Source organism: Bubalus bubalis, chromosome 7 (assembly GCF_019923935.1).
Source record: "Bubalus bubalis isolate 160015118507 breed Murrah chromosome 7, NDDB_SH_1, whole genome shotgun sequence".
Lineage (NCBI taxonomy): Eukaryota > Metazoa > Chordata > Mammalia > Artiodactyla > Bovidae > Bubalus > Bubalus bubalis.
Genome location: NC_059163.1, coordinates 2,042,925 through 2,056,789, shown reverse-complemented (window position 1 = coordinate 2,056,789; position 13,865 = coordinate 2,042,925). Strand labels below are relative to the sequence as shown.

Below are 13,865 nucleotides of genomic sequence, written 5' to 3'. Positions count from 1 at the left end.
AGTTAACTTTGATAGTTAAAATATTTAAACTTTCTTTAAAAGGAACTATAATGGTACTAAAGAAAAAACAGATTAAAAAAAAATTATCTTGGAGTAAAGGTGTCTTCCCTAAATACAACATAAAGTTCAGAGGCTAAGAAGAAAAATATTGATATATTTGTCTACATAAAAAATTAAAACATCCATATTGAAAAAATACTGCAAATCAAAAGGCAAGAGCAGAAATAGAAAATGTATTCACATTGAATATAAAAGGATAACTCATTTCACATATAAAGAACTTTTACAAATGAATTAGAAGAAAATAAAATTGAAAAACCCAAGGAAACTGCTCAATTCCATCCATAATTAAAATGAAACCACTTTTCAAATTACAATTTGACATGAATCTGAGCAAACTTCAGGAGACAGTGATGGACAGGGAGCCTGGCATGTCGCAGTCCATGGGGTCACAAAGAGTCAGATATGAATAAGCAACTGAACAACAAAAAGATGAAAAACACTGGCAACAATCAGTGTTAGCAAAGTCACAGGCAAGGGTAAGGTGACAGAGTTTGCGAAAGGCAACCTGGGAATATCCACATTTTGAATGCATATCCTTTGAACTGGAATCACATCTCTAAACAAACAGTGATGGCTGCCCTCACGCATGGCTCTGCACATGACTTCTTCGCTCACGTCAGGACCTGTGGCTAACACTCTCACAGCTGTAGAGTGGCCCATGACACCGATGCATCTTATTGTTTATCTGACCACTCTTTTCCTTAAGTTCCCATCAAGAATTCCTGTCCACATGCATACAGAACTGTTTGGAAGAAGAATGGAAAAGGCTGACCAGCGTTCCCCTCTAGAGGGGACGATTGCTACATTTCTCTTCAGTTCTATCCAGAACAATGGGCCTATACTACATCTTAAAGAATGTTCTTAATTTTATTTATTTATTTGGTCATGCTGCACAGCTTGTGCGATCTTAGTTCCCCGACCAGGGATCGGAACCTGGGCCCACAGCAGTGAAAGAAAGTGTGGAGTCCTACCCACTGGATCACCAGGGAATTTCCAAGATCTTTTTAATGAAAAAGTCAATAGCCATATACTTTATGTTTCTAATGCACATTAGAAAACCTATGCGGTTTCTTCCTGTGAAGAATCCCGATGGTATAAAGAGAATCTATCATAGAGGATTTGAAACAAACAAGGCACTCAAGAGAAAATAACATCCAACAGAGGGAAACAGCACGCACTAGACATGGCCTTCAGAGACGCAGGCGCGCCTCCGCACTCACCGATGGACTGGCGAAGCTCGCTGCACTGGCTGACGGGGGGCAGTCTCAGCATCTCCCTCCATTTCTTACTGCGGCCACTTTTCTTGTTAATCCCTCCTAAAAAAAAAAAAAAAGGATTCCCGTAACATTCAGAACTATGCATTTCTAACAGCTACTTACATCCACTCAGGTGATCCCTGGGTTGGGATGATCCCCTGGAGGAGGGCATGGAAACCCAGTCCAGTATTCTTGCCTGGAGAACCCCATGGACAGACGAGCCTGGTGGGCTACAGTCCATGGGACTGCAAAGAGTAAGACGCAACTGAAGTGACAGAGCACACGCGCGCACGCACACACACCACACACACAGTGATAAATGGTGTGAAACAAAACCAGGCCACGCAAAGGCGGAGGGTGCTTGTTGGGCTGAGATGGGACCAGGAGAGGCCCCTCTGGGTCACACATGGGCAGAGACCTCGGAGGTAAGGATGCAAGCCTCCAAAAGGCCTAGGAGGACTGTCCCTAGCAAGACAAGAATGGTAGGAAGAGCAATTAGATAATAGTTTAGTAGACGTTTTTATTTATTATTTGGCTGTGCCAGGTCCCAGCTGCAGCCTGCAGGCTTCTCTCCAGTTGCAGTGCCCAGGCTGCAGTGAGCAGGCTCAGTAGCTGAGGGGCAGGGGCTTAGCTGCCCCAGAGCATCTGGGATGGTAGTTCCCTAAGCAGGGATCAAACCCCCATGCCCTGCAATGGAAGGCAGATTCTTAACTAATGGACCACCAGGGAAGTCCCTTTCATCTTTACTCTTGATGACCTTCCTTCCTCTGAAGTTTCAGCTGTGTGGATGGACACAGGCACTCCCGTTGTCTTCTTGGGGCAGGGGCAAAAAACTGTGCTATTTGAGTACAACAGAACACTACGGAGCAAGGAGAGTGAACATATTCTGACCACCTGCAGCATGAACGGACTTCAAAAACAATCCTGAGTAAAGGAAAGTGAGTGAAAGTTGCTCAGTCATGTCTGACTCTTTGAGACCCCATGGACTATTATACAGTCCATGGAATTCTCCATGCCAGAATACTGGAGTGGGTAGCCTTTCCCTTCTCCAGGGGATCTTCCCGACCCAGGAATTGGACTGGGGTCTCCTGCATTGCAGGAGGATTCTTTACCAACTGAGCTATCCAGGAAGCCAAAGGAAGTTGGACACAAAAGAATTCAGACAGTATAATTACACTGATATAAATTTCAAAAACAGCTGAAACGTATATAAATCAGAGTAATAGTTACCTATGGGTAGGGGCCTGGTGTGCTGTAGTCCACAGGGTCACAGTCAGACACGACTGAGCGCCTGAAAAACGACAACGACAACAAGGAAGGTAGGCTGATGTTTTTATTGGAATATAACTGCTTTACAAAGTTGTGTCAGCTTCTGCTGTACATCATGAATCAGCCACGTTGCATACACACATCCCCTCCCTCGTGAACCTCTCTTCCACCCCCAGGATGCCACAGAGCACTGAGCTCAGTACCCTGACAGAGGAATGGATAAAGATGGCATGGTATATACATACAACGGAGTATTACTCAGCCAAGACAAGGAACGCAATTGAGTCATCTGTAGCAATGTGGATGAGCCTCAAGCCTGTCATACAGTGAAGTGAGTCAGCAAGAGCAATACACTGTTATTATTCCGTTACTAAGTCATGTCTGACTCTCTTTGTGACCCCATGGACTACAGCACGCCAGGCTTCCCTGTCCTTCACCATCTCCCGGAGCTTGCTCAAACTCATGTCCATGGAGTCAGTGATGCTATCCAACTCGCTCATCCTCTGCCACCCACTTCTCTTCTTGCCCTGTCTTTCCCAGCCTCAGGGTCTTTACAATGACAGGCTCTTCACATTAACACATATATACGGAATCTAGAAAAATGATGCTGATGAACCCGTTTGCAGGTCAGGAATAGAGGCGAAGATTCAGAGAATGAACTTGTGGACACAGTGCAGGAAGGAGAGGACACAAGCTGAGAGAGCAGCATTGGCTTCTGCGCACTATCGCGTATGAAACAGAGCTAGTGGGGCGCCACTGTCGCGCATTAAATGGACGCTAGGGGGCGCAGATGAAACGGACAGCTAGTGGGCGCCGCTGCGCATATGAAACAGAGCTAGTGGGGCGCCGCTGTCGCGCATTAAATGGACGCTAGGGGGCGCCGCTGCGCACTGCTGTCTTTCGACAAGTGTTAGCGCAGTGCATCTTTCTCCGTCTTTGTCTTGAACCTAAACGCATCTCTGTATTTAAGATGGGTTTCCTGTAGACAACATAGAGTTGGGTCTTGTTATTTCATACACTCTGACAACCTCTTAGAATCGGTATACTTAGACCACTCACATGAAAAGTGATTACTAACATAATTGGATTACCATATACAATATTAGTTACTCTTTTCTATTTCTTGCCCTTGTTCTTTGTTCTTGTCTTCCATTCTTTTTTTGCCTTTGTTATAATTGATATTATGAAACAATTTTCTCATGTTTCTTAGTATATAAATTATACTTCTCTTTAAATTGTTTTTAGTGGTTATTTCAGAGTTAATAATATATATTTATGACTAATCCAAGTCCACTCTCAAATAACACTATGCCACTTCACAGGCAGTAAAATTACCTTATCAAAAAAACTGCAAAGTAAAGATTGAAGTCAGGAGAAGGGGACAACAGAGGATGAGATGGTTGGATGGCATCATCATCTCGATGGAGTTTGAGCAAGCTCCAGGAGTTGGTGATGGACAGGGAAGTCTGGCGTGCTGCAGTCCATGGGGTTGCAAAGTCAGACACGACTGAGCGACGGAACTGAACTGGAAAGTCTATGTTCTTCATTTTTGAGGGATATTTTCGTAAGAAATTCTGTGTAGTTTCTCAGAAGTCAGATGCAATTCCTATCTTTCGTCCTCTAGAAGTAAGGTGTTCTCCTCTCTGGCTTCTTTCTGTTTTTTTTCTTTACCTTTGAATTCCGTACCTTTGGGGTTGTTTGTTTCCTCGTAGTTACCATTCTTATTTTGTGTGTTTGGTGTGATTTCCATGTCTTTGAATGTGATTTGCCTAGGTGTAGTTTTGGGGGACATTTCTCCTATTTGGTGTTTTCTGAGCTCCCTGGATTTTGACTTGATGTCTGACGTTAGTTTGGGGAAATTTTCAGTCATTATTGTTTCAAATCTCTTCCACTTCTTTCTCTGTTTCTTCCCCTTCTGGTCTTCCCTTATATGCATGTTACACTTTTTGTAGCTGTCTCACAGTTCTTGGGTGTTCTGATTTCTTTTCAGTCTTTTATTTCTCCTTTTCAGTTTCAGAAATTTCTACTATCACATCCTGAAGCTCAGTCTTTCCTCAGCCCTGTTCAGTCTACAAATGAGCCCACAAAGGCATTCTTCATTTCTTTAAAAAAAAAAAAATTGATTTATTTTTGGCTGTCCTGGTAATTCCAATGTTTCTACTTTTATTCAGACTGCAAAGCCATGAAGAAGGTAGAGGAGAAGGCTGACACCCAACATGAACTTTAACAGAATCACGCTGGCTGGTGTGTTGAGAACAGACCACCGGGTCAGAAAGGCAGAAGTGAGCCGAAGCAGAAGCAACTGCAGTCTTCCAGGTGGAGGTGGTGAGAGGTCAGAGTCGATCACATTTTGAAGAGAGATATGAAAATAATTGTCCAGTGACTGGAGATACTGTATAACGATCAAGGCAATTCTAGGATTTGGGGCCTGAGCTTCAGCTGAGATGCTGAAAGGAAAAATTGGGGCAGGAGAATTGAGATTCTAGTTCTGACTTTTTTGTGTGCACTGAGGTCTAGGAGCAACGATGCCTAGTGGGCAGGTGGACAGTTGATCTGCAGATCCGTACCACTGAGGCTGCGGCCACAGGTCACCACAGGCGGCGTGACTCAGACAACAAGCACCCATTTCTCAGGGCTCTGAGGTGGGAATTCCGAGATCCAGGCGCCAGCAGATCTGGTGCCTGGTTTAGATATGCCTGTCCTTGTTGCGTCCTCACATGGCCTTTCCTCGGTACACACTCTCTGTTTATAAGGGTGTTAATTATCAAAAGCTCCCCCCCCAACCTAGTCCACACACAGTTACCCCGCAAATGCCCTGCCTCCAAATCCCTTCCCAGTGGGCCCCCGAGCATCAGTGGGTGAGTTTGGGGTGGGGGCAGGGAGCAGGCATTGCGTCCACAGCAGCAGGCTGGAGACACATGCTGGAGAACCCTGATGGCCACCCAGCCTGAGAGTGCAAGATGACACTGAGAACAGAAAACCAAGACATTTTCCAACAAGGCAAAACCTGCATTTTTGAAAAACTTGATTTGTTTGGCTGCATGAGGTCTTAGTTACGGCATGTGGGGTCTTCAGTCGCAGCAGGTGAACTCTCAGTTGTGGCACATGGGATCCAGTTCCCTGAAACCCGGGCCCCCTGCATTGGGAGCTTGGAGTCTTGGCCACAGGACACCAGGGAAATCCCGAGGGAAAACTCGCTTTCTCCCATGGTACCAGCTTCAGAGGGCCTCCCTGGTGGCTCAGTGATAAACAATCTGCCTCTGAATGCAGAGACTCGGGTTAGATCCCTGGTTCGGGAAGATCCCCTGGAGAAGAAAATAGCAACCCACCTCAGTATTCTTGCCTGGAGAATTTCATGGGCAGAGGAGCCTGGCAGGGTGCAGTCCATGGCGTCGCAAAGAGTCAGACACGACTGAGTGCGCACACACCAGTTTCAGAGGAATCACGCAGATACAGGGAAGCTATCGTCACCTGAGGAAACGTCCCCAAACGTCCTGGACCATTCATCAGCTCAGTGAGGATGAGGGTCGGGAGGAGGCCTTGTCAAACCGGGGAACTGATCTCTCTCATGCTGTGTCTTCGTGGTAACCGTTTGCACCAGGGCAGCTACCCCGCCTACTGGAAGCACTGTCTGTGGTCCCGGACCATGGAGCCCTGCATCCAGGTCTCGCCTTTCAGACAGCAGATCTGCCGCTAGGTCCCAGGGGATGAAAATGACGTGGAGTTAGATGAAGTGCTTTACAAAGACTCCTGAGCATCTTAGGTCCTGATGACCGTAGCCAATAATCAAAGTTTCATGCTGGAGAAAATGTATTTTCCCTTGTCAGAAATTAGTGGGAATTTCACATTAATGTGAATATGGCCTGCATTGTTTTTAGTATAAGATCCTTAACATGAAATTATTTTTAAAAGTCAATAGCAATGAGTAATAGAACATTAATTAAAATGGAGGCTATCACCATGAGTTTCAGCTTAACTCTGTGCTATTCCTCCCCCAGGCTGGTCTTTCTGCTTTGCAGTTTAAAGTAAACCTAACCAACCTGAAATATTATGTCAGACACTGTAGCTTTTGATGGTTAATGGACTGAAGCCTTCTATGATTGAAACGTTGTAATTCAGCTGATTTGTTCCCATCTCTGTTGTTCTGTGTATCCCTCACTTATGAGCTTAAGATCTGATAATCCATAAGTTAGAAATTACTTGTCTGTTGGTGGCGTCTGCTCTGGAAATGAAATTTGGGCTGAAGGTTGGCAGATGATATCAGTTAGAAACAGGAATTTTTTTTTTAAGGAACAGGAATTAAAATTTTATTTATTTGGCTATGCCAAGTCTTAGTTGCAGCATGCGGGATCCAGTCCCCTGACCAGAGATCCAACCCAGCCCCCACGTCAAGAGCATGCAGTCTTAGCCACTGGACCACAAGGAAGCCCCACGGAAAACGGCACCCTGTGGGGGAGGCCTGGTTATAATCAGAGACCCGGGAGGCTTCCCAGGCCCTGCTCTCTCTCTCTCACATCCCACCGCCTGCCTGCCGCCAGGTCCCATTACTTCTGCCCCCAGATCCTCTAGCGTCTACCCCTCCTCTCCTCATCCTGTCGTCCCTTTTGTCCAGACTCAGCATTTCTCAGGTGAACTGGGCAAAAGCCCCACCCTGACTTCCCTTGTCTGCAGTCTGTCTCTCTCAGACTACGCTAAGGTGATCTTACCGAACACAAAACGGCCGTGAAGCCCCCTCCCCAGTTGGTGGTTTCCAGCCTCTGCTCTCCAGGACTCTCCTCTGTACCACCTGTGTGGATGCCACACGGATCCCTGAGCACAGCCGGCTTCTTCCACCCTTTGCACCCCGTGTCCTGCTCTTCTCTGGCTGCAGGGCTCCTTCCTCTCTGTTCGTCTGGGAAACTCCTGTTTGTCCTTCCAGGCTCAGCTCGCCATGGTCTCCTCCTTTGTGAAGTCTTCTCCGTGTTCCCAGGCAGAGTGGGTCCCTTCACCTCTTTAAGCAGCTCTGGCCACGTCCTCCTTGTCACATTGTCCTGCATGTCAATTATCGTCAACCTACCCCTTCACCAGCCCGTGAGCTCCAAACAACGGGGACAATCTTTATATTTCTCACACTTTAGTTCAGTTCACTTCAGTCGTTCAGTTGTGTCCAACTCTTTGCGACCCCATGAACCGCAGCACGCCAGGCCACCCTGTCCATCATCAACTCCCAGAGTTTACCCAAACCCGTGTCCATTGAGTCAGTGATGCCATCCAACCATCTCATCCTCTGTCATCCCCTTCTCCTCTTACCCTCAATCTTTCCCAGAATCAGGGTCTTTTCCAATGAGTCAGTTCTTCGCATGAGGTGGCCAAAGTACTGGAGTTTCAGCTTCAACATCAGTCCTTCCAATGAACACCCAGGACTGATCTCCATTAGGATGGACTGGTTGGACCTCCTTGCAGTCCAAGGGACTCTCAAGAGTCTTCTCCAACACCACAGTTCAAAAGCATCAATTCTTCAGTGCTCAGCTTTCTTCACAGTCCAACTCTCACATCCATACATGACCACTGGAAAGACCTTGACTAGATGGACCTTTGTTGACAAAGCAATGTCTCTGATTTTTAATATGCTGTCTAGGTTGGTCATAACTTTGCTTCCAAGGAGTAAGTGTGTTTTAATTTCATGGCTGCAATCACCATCTGCAGTGATTTTGGAGCCCAATAAAATAAAGTCAGACACTGTTTCCCCATCTATTTGCCATGAAGTGATGGGACCAAATGCCATGATCTTAGTTTTCTGAACGTTGAGCTTTAAGCCAACTTTTTCACTCTCCTCTTTCACTTTCATCAACAGGCTCTTTAGTTCTTCTTCACTTTCTGCCATAAGGGTGGTGTCATCTGCATATCTGAGGTTATTGATATTTCTCTCGGCAATCTTGATTCCAGCTTGTGCTTCTTCCAGCCCAGCATTTCTCATGATGTACTCTGCATATAGGTTAAATAAGCAGGATGACAAGATACAGCCTTGACGTACTCCTTTTCCTGTTTGGAACCAGTCTGTTGTTCCGTGTCCAGTTCTAACTGTTGCTTCCTGACCTGCATACAGGTTTCTCAAGAGGCAGATCAGGTGGTCTGGTATGCCCATCTCTTTCAGAATTTTCCACAGTTAATTGTGATCCATATAGTCAAAGGCTTTGGCATAGTCAATAAAGCAGAAATAGATGTTTTTCTGGAACTCTCTTGCTTTTTTGATGATCCAGCGGATGTTGGCTCACACTTGGTAGACACCAAGACATAAAGTGGGTGTTAGAGAATTATATTTTTAAAATCTAAAGTACTGGAATTTATTAGATTGCTAATGGTAATTTATACTGACAGAAAATAGTTTAGCTTAAAAATTAATATTCATTTGGAGGACTTTACTTCTTTAGCACTTTTTTTTTAACTTTAGAAGAATATTTTCTCATTTGTGAAGGAAACAGTTTATTTCAGGACCTACGTTTCTCCTCAACCAACATGCAGCGACATTATCATTGTTTTCTAGAACTGTGCTGTCCAGCATGAGCACGACGAGTGGCCGCTGGCTGGACGCACGGCCAGGCTGAACGGGGAAGTGCTCGTTCAGATTCTATTTAGTACAACAGTGAGAATTTTTTTGAATGAGTTAGTTGATTACATTCAGATTTGTTTCATTTGAAACATGGATCCCTCTTTTTTGGGTAACAGAATATGATTGGGATGCTTTATGCACAAGAGTAAAAACACCGAAAAGTGTCAACTGGGCTAAAATTGGACATCCCCACTCATATAGTATATTCAGTGAGAAATGGGAGGGAAACAATATCAACAAGTGGTGAAACAACATTACTGTCCTGGTGAGAAACCGTAAGGGTTACTTCAACCTGAGTGTTAAGGTGAATATTAATACAGCTGACATGTCTGCTGGCCCAAAACAGTTAAACAGTAAAATTCCTGAACTTCTACAGGTCCAGGAACTTGAGCACTGTAGAACATTAGAACTCCCATCTCTGTTGTTATTCTGTCAAAGGAGAGCACTTAAAAGGCACTCCCCAGCTCTTCAAGTGTAAACAGAACGCAGAATCAACTGGCAGAAGACCCAGGATAAGGCTCTACAGTTCAGGGCAGTCAGGGGGCTGTAGTGTCTCTGGCCTGGAAGAGAGCCTTTCCCTAATGACCAGGAATGGGCAGCGACCACCGTGCAGGGATAGTAAAAGGGGAAAGCACTCACCATGCCAGTGACAATGACAGAAGGCCTGGAACCCAGGAAGTGAGCCAACACAACACGAGACAGTGATCGTCTGGTGAGGGCACAGTCCAGGCAGAGAAGAAATAGCCGCCCAATCTGAACAGAACAAGCCTTACTACTTGGGAAATGGAAACACATGACTGCTGCCCGTTCTATAGAACTGTGCTTAATTTAACCAAAAAGTAACCTGTCTGAAGCCTTAGCTCATCCAAGAGCAGTGCACTGATCACAGTCCTACTGAGTAAGAGACTGATAAACAGGTCTAGGCGTGGGACGCTGCATGCAGATGCTCATTCGTTTCTGGTCCCAGATCTTTTACTTCTTTCAGAGATGACTTTCTGTTAATCAGAGCGCCTTTAGTCTCAGGTTAAGACACTAATGTTCACCATTGGCCTGTCACCTCCTCAAAGGCAAATTTTCTGCTGAGTTCATGGTTTACTCACAGTACCAACCACAGTCTCTAGCATAAAATAAAATGATCAATCAATTCCTGATGAAGGAATGGAAGAAAAAAGAAGAAATGGATTAAGCATTCAACTCAAGAAGCTAGAAGCAAATCAAAATCAAAATAATAATATAAGCAGAAATTAGTAAAATAGAAGGCAAACATACAACAGCATATGAAACCAAAAGCTGATTCACTGACAAGATTAATAAAATAGAAAATAGAAAAATCTTTTGCAAGTTTAATTAAAAATGACAGGCACACACAAATAATACTCCAAATTAAAAAGATCACAATTGTAATTATAAAATAGTATGAAAATGTTACAAATAAAATTTATGCCAAATAAGTTTGAAAATGTAGACAAGAATTTTTTTTAGAATATACATTACCAAACATAAGAAGAAACAGGAATCTTGAATATCAGAATAACTATTAAAGAAACTAAACAGATAATAAAAAGAACCAACGCCAGCCCTTCTTCCAGAGAAGGGACAAGGCACCAAACTCAGGCACGTTCACAAGCAAAGCTAACCAAGCCTTTAGGGAACATGTTTTAGGGAAGATCACGCTGTTGACAGGATTTGTGTCTTTAATCTTCACGGGGACCTCTGACACTTTGCTCACCTGGCTGCCCTGGCCTCGCCAAGGCAGGCAGGCTCTGTGGCTGTGTGTGGCTCTCCCCTGTGGCTCCTGGGCTTCTCCTGAGTTGCAGCCCACGGGCTGAGTAGTTGCAGCACATAGGCTGAGCTGCCCTGCAGCAGGGGCGGTCCTCGACCAGGGATCAAACCCATGTTCCCTGCACTGGAAGGCGGATTCTCAACCACTGGACCACTAGGGTAGTATCAGAACATTCTATAATTTTTTCTCCTCTAAAAACAAAACTTTTGCCAGATATAATTTGCACAATAATATGCACTAATCTTAAGAATATCGTTTGATGAATTTCTATGAATGTATGTGTGCAATTACCACCCAGATCAATAAACAGGGCGTGCTCACCATCCCCCAAAGCTCCTCTTCTGTGTCAGCCCTCCCCTTCCTCCAGGCAATCACCACTGTGATGACCATGGATTATTCAATTTCTCTTCAAGCTCAGGAGATCATGGAGGACTGCAGCTTCTCCTGCTCTTCCCCTCAACACACGCCCAGCTGTTGCGCGCGTCAGTAGTTCTCTCTTCTAAGGCAGCACGGTATTACGGAGCTTCACGGCTTGTTCATCCACTCTCTTGCTGATACCCTTTGGGTTGAAAGGTTATTTCCAGTTTGAGACGATTATGAATAAAGGTACTATAAACATTCCGGTACTAGACTTAGCATTTACAAGTATGGGGTCAACTGATGCCTCAAAGTTGAATAAAATCTCAGGTCTCGGTCCCTATTTCCAGACTGCTACTCTAAAGTGAAGTTGCTCAGTTGTGTCCGACTCTTTGCAACCCCATGGACTGTAGCTTACCAGGCTCCTCTGTCCTTGGGATTTTCCAGGCAATAGTACTAGAGTGGACTGCCATTTCCTTCTCCAGGGGATCTTCCCAACCCAGGGATTGAACCTAGGTCTCCCGCATTGTAGACAGACGCTTTACCGTCTGAGCCACCAGGGAAGTCTAAAAAGACGGTTTATTTTGAAATCTCAATTTCTGGTTCTTTCCAGTACTGAGGGACTTTCTGAGACGTGCTCTTCTGTCCTCAGCCGGCATTTGGCATTTGCAAAGAGACTGAGCGCTAGCACAGTGCTGGGTGCTGGTGAGCCAGGAGAGGAGACCCAAAGCTGCCCCAGGCATGCCCAGCGCAGCGAGAGTGTCTCCTGGGCACAGCAGGAGCTGGAGGGAGGCAGTGACCATGCCTTCTGCACAGCCTCAGACGTTTCCCAGAACAGACTTCCTGGAACAGGAAGGAAGAAGACGACTTTGCCAGGCAGGAGAGAAAAGCCCAGGGGCATGAACTGGTGTGACCCAGGGCTGCTATGCACAAGGAGAGGAGAGCAGGCCAGTGGTCAGGCAGGACCCTCTGGGCCATGATGAACGAAGGCATTTGGACGTGACCCAGGATGAAGCTCCAGGGCCAAATTTTAAACAGGAGATTATTAAAGAGAACAACTCTGTGTTTTAGAAAGAGTGTTCTAGCAGCCTTGGGGATTATAAAAGAGAAAAAACTCTGAAAGTAGAGACCAGCTAGGAAACCACTGCCCTCAGTCAACTTAAGAGGTGTAGAGAATCAACTAAGGGGGTACTGGGAGAAGACACAAACAAAAAATGAACGAGACAAATAATAAAGCTCAAGAATAAATGAGATTCAAGGACCTCCTGCACATGGGGACTCAGGAAGAGAACGCCGAAGAATGAGACAAGGAGCCAGGTTCAAGGTCAAGTAAATGATCACAGGTGCAATGTGTCAGCTCATCATCAAGGTTCTGGACATAACAAACCTACAACCACAACCACCATGATTATTTACTGAGCACTTTCTAAGCACCAAGCACTCTATCACATTAATCCACGCAGCCCTCCCGCCAACACCGTGAAGGAGGGCTGTTCCAAGTCCCAGCTCTGCAGAACAGGAGAATGAGGTCTGGGCCAAGCTGGGGTAGCGCCCAGAAAGAAGTGAGCGCGCCGCCTGGATGCTGCAAACCCCCACTAACACTAGCTGTTCTCAGCTATCAACCATCAGGCTCTGCGGGCAAACCTGAACACGCCTTAAGCCCTCCGTATCAAGCCAGTCCTTTAGTTTTCAGCACAAATTTCACCTTCTCTTTTTTGAAATTACCAAATTGCCCCCCTTAATCTCCAACTGTCGACTAAGTGCCAATTATATGGCCAGCACAGAAAGGGATAAACAATAAAAGTAAGAGTTCTGTCCTGTCCTTACAACAGATGACAATTTAGCCGAGAACCACTGGCTACCCCGTGCTGTGAGCTTCAAGTTCCAGATTCCCAGCAGGCAGAGAGTGCCTCTGAGCTGGAAGACCAGAGACACGGACAAGGAGGATGAAGGTAAAGTGGCCCTGAAAGGAGGAAAGAACCAAACGAGAAAATAAGAAGGGCCTGCTGCACAGAAAGTTTGAACAGTAAGCATACAAGAGCATGTCCAAACCAATTTCTGGAATTGGAAGGTATAAGCTACTTATAGAAACTCCTTGCAACCAAAAATCCTGATGAGGAAGCTTCAGCAAGAGATAGCATTAATGATAAAAGGTATATCAACTATATGTCAGGTGCTAAACAAACCTGTAGATAAAACTACAACCTGAAACCTCAACAGAATTGCTATCAGTTCAGTTGAGTTCAGTCGCTCAGTCGTGTCCGACTCTTTGCAACCCCATGGGCTGCAGCACTCCAGGCCTCCCTGTCCATCACCAACTCCCGTACACATGACCAAAATCCACGTTTAATGTTCATATCATATCCTCTTCCCTGCGCATTTATAAGGTTAATTTCTGCAAGAAGACAAAATAGAGTTAGTCTTCTAAAAGCATGATGTAAAACAATTTCAGCTTCTCATTCAAAACAATTAAAGGTCATAAGCTGCTTCACAAATGTACTGCACGGGGGAAAAAATGCTGAGTTTCAAAAGAAGCGGTGACTTTCGT

General features: G+C 45.3%; 1 protein-coding gene across 20 annotated transcripts in view; it reads right to left on the bottom strand.

Annotated features, from left to right (window-relative positions):
- Positions 1-13,865, bottom strand: part of GRK4 (G protein-coupled receptor kinase 4) — a 55,887-nt gene that overhangs the window by 39,041 nt on the left and 2,981 nt on the right. For 11 of the 20 annotated variants that reach the window (XM_025289616.3, XM_045166246.1, XM_045166251.1 and 8 more), the window contains one exon: positions 1,284-1,379. In XM_025289616.3, coding sequence (XP_025145401.1) covers positions 1,284-1,379 — 96 coding nt within the window. Of the gene's footprint in view, positions 1-1,283; positions 1,380-11,281; positions 13,713-13,865 lie in introns of all 20 variants that reach the window. The other 9 variants (XM_045166249.1, XM_045166250.1, XM_045166254.1 and 6 more) reach the window with 2 other exon arrangements.